At 54.1% G+C, this 5,350-nt stretch overlaps 1 protein-coding gene across 2 annotated transcripts in view; it reads right to left on the bottom strand.

Moving 5' to 3' along the window:
* Positions 1-6: 6 nt before the first annotated feature.
* LOC107097069 (serine/threonine-protein kinase TAO2-like) overlaps positions 7-5,350 on the bottom strand; it is a 28,922-nt gene continuing 23,578 nt past the window's right edge. The window contains exons 13-19 of one of the 2 annotated variants that reach the window (XM_015394070.1): positions 3,285-3,521; positions 3,067-3,195; positions 2,771-2,974; positions 2,463-2,702; positions 1,995-2,216; positions 1,733-1,915; positions 7-997 (exon numbers count right to left, since the gene is read on the bottom strand). In XM_015394070.1, the coding sequence (XP_015249556.1) occupies positions 128-997; positions 1,733-1,915; positions 1,995-2,216; positions 2,463-2,702; positions 2,771-2,974; positions 3,067-3,195; positions 3,285-3,521 (2,085 nt within the window). In that variant the 3' untranslated portion in view covers positions 7-127. The remainder of the gene's footprint in view (positions 998-1,732; positions 1,916-1,994; positions 2,217-2,462; positions 2,703-2,770; positions 2,975-3,066; positions 3,196-3,284; positions 3,522-5,350) is intronic. The other variant, XM_015394063.1, reaches the window with a different exon arrangement.

Here is a 5,350-nt window from a genome sequence, read left to right as displayed (position 1 = left end):
GTGGAGATCACCACGGAGACCAGGTGGAGATCACCACGGAGACCAGGTGGAGGACTCCAGCTGGTCTCCTGTGGAAGCAGGACGTAGCTGATGGGCGGGACCGTGGGCGGAGCAGAAGCGGACTGATTTAGGAGAAGGAGAGGTTGGATCCGTTGGAGATGTGGGAGGTGACTGATGTGCTCCTGCTGAGGCCTCCATCACTGCCGCCCCCACTGGGGCCCCCAGAGGCCGTCCTCCTCAGAGGCTGGGGGCTGTTCCTGAGGGCCATGCCTGGGCCCCTGACGCTCAAACCTCCCCCTCCGTAGCCGCCCTGTGAGGAGGAGGAGGAGGAGGAGGCAGAGGATGCAGGGGAGCAGGAGAAGGAGATAGGAGGAGGAGGAGCAGGAGGAAGGACGGCCAGGGACTGGGAGGAGGCGTGGTAGGAGAGCTGCTGGAGGCCCCTGGATGGATGGTGGGAGTAGGGAGCCCCCCCTCCTGCTGAGGGCCACTCCCGGACTCGCTCGCGCTCTCTAGAGTCCCGGTCGTCTCGGTACAGCTGCGGCGTGCTCTGATGGTGCTGGTAGTGCTGCTGCTGATGATGATGGTGATGATGGGAGGAAGATGAGGATGAGGGGGCGTGGCTTCGGCCGCTCTTGCTCAGCTCACTGTCCCTGATGAGGCCGTGGGCGGAGGCCACAGACTCGGCCCGGCTGAAGCTCCCGCCGTGGTTCTGACTGTGCCAGGTGGGCGTGGCCAGAGAGTTCTGGACGCTGTGGCTCCAGTGGCTGCCTGAGCGTGGGACGGGCCGGGACGGCCAGCCCCCGGAACCGGAGGACGGGCTGGGTGTCGGGTAGCCCTGACTGAAGGCCTCAGCAGAGATGCCCGTCAGCGCCATGTTGCTGAAGCCCAAACGCATGCTCTCCGAGTCGAAGGCCTCGATCTCATGGGCCTGGCGCTCCAGCAGGGTCCGGATCCGCTCGGAGCGTTCGTTCTGAAGGGAAATCATCTCCTCCTCGATCTGAAGGAGAGAACGGGATGTTAGAACCCTGTCGGGATCTGGCCCTGGTTCTGCAGGATTCATGGATGGATTAGGACCCAGAAAACCCCTCATTCATTTCTGCACATTCTCACTGTCAGGAGAACCAATGGCACCAAGTCAGGAACCGACCCATTTAGCTTTGGTTGGTCCTGAAATCAGACTACTGTCTGGCGTCAGCTGAACATCCAGGAACCAAAACAGCTAAACTAGAGAATCAGACGGCTAAACTAGAGAATCAGACGGCTAAACTAGCGAATCAGACGGCTAAACTAGCGAATCAGACGGCTAAACTAGCGAATCAGACGGCTAAACTAGCGAATCAGACGGCTAAACTAGTGAATCAGACGGCTAAACTAGAGAATCAAACGGCTAAACTAGAGAATCAAACGGCTAAACTAGCGAATCAGACTAAACTAGCGAATCAGACGGCTAAACTAGGGAATCAGACGGTTAAACTAGGGAATCAGACGGCTAAACTAGGGAATCAGACGGCTAAACTAGAGAATCAGACGGCTAAACTAGAGAATCAACTGATACTAAAGGCTAAGCTAGCTGTGCTCAGGTTGGAGTCGTCGATGGGAGCAGAGATGCAGCTAACTAGGACTGGCCTGGAGAACCAGGCTTTAGAGCCTCCATCACTGTATGACCTTCGGTCTTTGGGGCCCCTGCAGAGACCCCGTGGCGGGGAGGAACGGGGCCAGAAGCGGATCGTACCCTCTGCTCCAGCAGGGCGCGGCGGATTGACACCCTCTGCTCCAGCTCCTTGGCCTCGCGCTCGTGTTGCCCGTCCGTGTGGATCTTGATCTTGCTCTGGTAGGCGTTGAGCAGCTCCAGCTCCTGCTGCAGCTGCATGCGCAGCCCCTGGTACTCTGCTTCCTGGGTCTCATCCAGCCGCAGCTGCAGGGACAAACATCACGGAGGGTTATCATCCGGCCCGCTGAGGTTCTGGACCGGGTTCTGGACCGGCTGCACTTGCCTTGCTCACAGCCTGCGTGGACAGCATGTCGTTGACAGAGTGGTCGTACTGCTCGGCCAGGATGGCCAGCTTCCGGGTCTGCTCGTCTTTGAGCCGCTTCAGGACCACCTTGTGCTCAGACTTGGGGGTGGTCTCCAGCAGGTGGTTCCGTAGAGCTTTGTACTGCCGGGTCTGGATCTTGCAGGTCTCCTGGAACTGCCGTTTAATCTGCGCCTCTTTGGACTGAAACAGACAAAGGTTAGATTCCCTGTTTCAGAGGAACGACTAGAAGAAGCTTCTAGAAAGTTCCATGAACGATCGCACAGCGACTAGTTTCACATGTTTAAAGTAAATCTCCAGAACTTTCTGGAGAATGTTCAGAAACCTCAGGAGAGTTCCTAAAATTTATTCCTAAATGTTTCCAGGGAGGTTTCAAAACATTTGGGACGTTTCCAGGAAGTTTCCAGGATCCTGGAAGGTCCTGCATACCTTGAGGCTTTTGGGCTGCTGCCGAACCTCCACGGTGTGCTTCTGCCGGAGCTCCTCCTCGCGCCGCTTGTTGTACTCCATCTGGTTGGTGAGCTCGGTCTGGTGCTGGGTCCGGATCAGCTCGGCCCGGGTTCTCTGGACCGTGCTGAGCTGCCGGAACTCCAGCTCCTGGGTAGACTCGTGGTGCCGCAGCAGCATGGCGCACTCCAGGTCCTTCTGGATCTGCTTCTTGTTCAACTCCTGCCAGAGACAGCAGGGGGGTTAGGGAGGGTTCTGGAACGGCGGGCCCTCCCCCCCGGGCCGCTTACCTCTCGCAGCAGGTCCTGCTCCAGGTTGTGGCGAGCCAGCAGCATCTTCCTCTTGTACTGGCGACACTGCAGGTCGTAGTACTGGCGCTGGCGGCGCAGCAGGTTGGACTCCTCCTCCGCCATCATCTGCTGCATGCATTCCTTCTGATGGACCAGCCACTCCTGCTTCTCCCTCTTGGGGGTGGACTGGTTCTCGCTCAGCTCCTGCTCAGCAGGAAGGAGGAACATCTGAGACGCTGCTTCAGAACAAAGGAGGACGCGCCTCCTCCTCCTGGCCTGATCCAGGCAGCTCCTACCTCCTTCAGCAGCTCCTTGCGGTGGCGGTACTGGCGCTTCTGAGAGTCCACCAGACAGCTCAGCTCCTTCTTCTGCTGGCCCAGGATCTGCTGCTGGAACTTCTTCTCCTCCACCAGAGCCGCTTTGATCTGCAGGACAGGAAGAAGCCAAACATGTGGTGAAGCTGCGGGGAAGCAGGAATGGCGTGACGCCGCCGCCTGTGGAGGTCAACCAGCACCTCTTTCTCCAGGATGGCCTGGTTCTTCCGAGCCAGCTTGTCCAACTCTGAGGAGAAGTTGGTCCTCTGGTTCTCCAGCTCCTTGTCCAGCTTCAGCTGATGCTCGTCCATCTCCGCCTTCAGCTTGTTCTCCAGGCCCATCAGCTGCTTCTGGTGCAGCTGCCTCATCCGCTTGTAGCCGGACATCTGGTCCCGCAGCGCCGAGCCCTGCTCGTGTTCCTGGATCTGACGGGTCACCTGGAGGAGGAGGCCGCAGGTCAGACAGAACGCCCCGCCCCCAGAGCACCTTCTGAACGGACCAATCAGAGAGCGGTACCGAGACGCCCTGCATGAGCAGAACCTTCCGTTCAGATCCTAACAGACGTTCCCAGCAGGTTCTAGAGGCCTGAGGGCCACAGCAGCATAATGGCTGCCCTTAAAGGGCCACATGTAACTTAGAAATGTAACTAAATGTAACTGAATGTAATGTAAAATAAATGTAACTACTCCTAAATGTTAAATAAGTCATTATTTATCATCACCTATTCAAGTGAAAATTACAGTTGCATAGAAAACGTGTTGCTTGTTGCTCTAACATAAATAAAACATTTTAAATGTTGTCAGCTTATATAAACCAACATAACTCCATTAATGAAGGATCAAACTGTCCAAGTCAATAAAAACATAAAACTGAGCCGCACCGTATGACACGTAGCATTTTACAAAAATAAATAAAAATCTATAACAGCTTTGCATCGACTGATGGTTTGATGCAAACATTAAATAATCAAATAATTACAACAGAATCATTCACGTTTATTTACATAAATTGTACGATTTCCCCCCAAATACACGGTTCCAACAGCATGAGCAAGTTCAATTCAAGACTTTTCAAGACTTTTTAATGCCAATTAAGGCCTTAGTTTTATTTTGAAGGATTCAATGCTTTTCCAGACTTTTTAAGGACCTGCAGGAACCTGCCAACATTCCTGCAGACCATCTTTTCACATTTATGACAAACGTAATGTGGGCGTTTTATTGTGAAGATCCCGCTGCTGTTTTCTGTGCGTCGCCAAGGCTGCTTTCCTGCGGGGGAGGGGCTGGAAACCTGCACTCTGTCTGCAACTTTTTACCAGTTCAAGGATAAAATCTGTGCGTATAAAACAGGACCGACGCATTTATAGCTGATATTTCCAGGAGATTATAAATTACAGCCAAAGGTCGCCTTCGCGTCGGAGCTTTTACAGAATCCTTTCTAATCATCTGATCCAAACATCCAGCCAGACCTGCGTGGTTCTAGCAGACTACGGGACCGGTTTGGCTCCGGGCCGCTGAGTGGACCAACTGAGGTGTGGGCGGTGCTTGAACATAGTTTCACTATTGTCTGATCTGCGTTTCCCCGGCGATGGTTGATCATCCTCGGACTCGCTGTCAGGATCTGAGCCGCTTCCTGCCCAGTCCTTCTCATCGGTCTCTCCCTCTCCGCCGATGATTCGCCATCATCGATCTGTTGAAGCATTTCTAAAGCCTGTTTCGCTGTTAGGTTCCTCCTGAACGCCACTTTTTCCATATTAGCCAGAGTTCTAGGTAGAATGTTGGTTGCTAGGCAACGGTACCGAACGTCAATCAGCCGCGGGAAGAATTTACAATGGAGCTAATAGAGCCGGCTGTGGGGGATGGAGGTCAAATTAACCAGATTTAATTTATACGTTTTATTTTATAAAAAAACTAAATGAAAGAAATATAGAAACAGGAAGAGTCAGTTAATATGAGCAACATAAGATTCATTTTAAATAAAGTTCTGTCCCTTTAAAATCTCAGAACCTTCAAAATGACGGCTGAGGGCCACATCTGGCCCGCGGACCTCGAGTTTGACACGTGTTCTAGAACATTCTGGACCCACTGGAGGTCCACAGCTCACCATCACCTGGACGGGCCGGGTTCTGGGACTGGGAGGCCGGGTTCTAGTACGCCGGGTACTGGGAGGCCGGGTTCTGGTACGCAGGGTACTGGGAGGCCGGGTTCTGGTACGCAGGGTACTGGGAGGCCGGGTTCTGGTACGCAGGGTTCTGGTACTGGGAGGCCGG

Source organism: Cyprinodon variegatus, unplaced genomic scaffold (assembly GCF_000732505.1).
Source record: "Cyprinodon variegatus isolate N-32 unplaced genomic scaffold, C_variegatus-1.0 Scaffold24, whole genome shotgun sequence".
Classification (NCBI taxonomy): Eukaryota; Metazoa; Chordata; class Actinopteri; order Cyprinodontiformes; family Cyprinodontidae; genus Cyprinodon; species Cyprinodon variegatus.
Note: the sequence above shows the minus strand (reverse complement) of the source record. Positions and strands in the feature narration are given on the sequence as shown.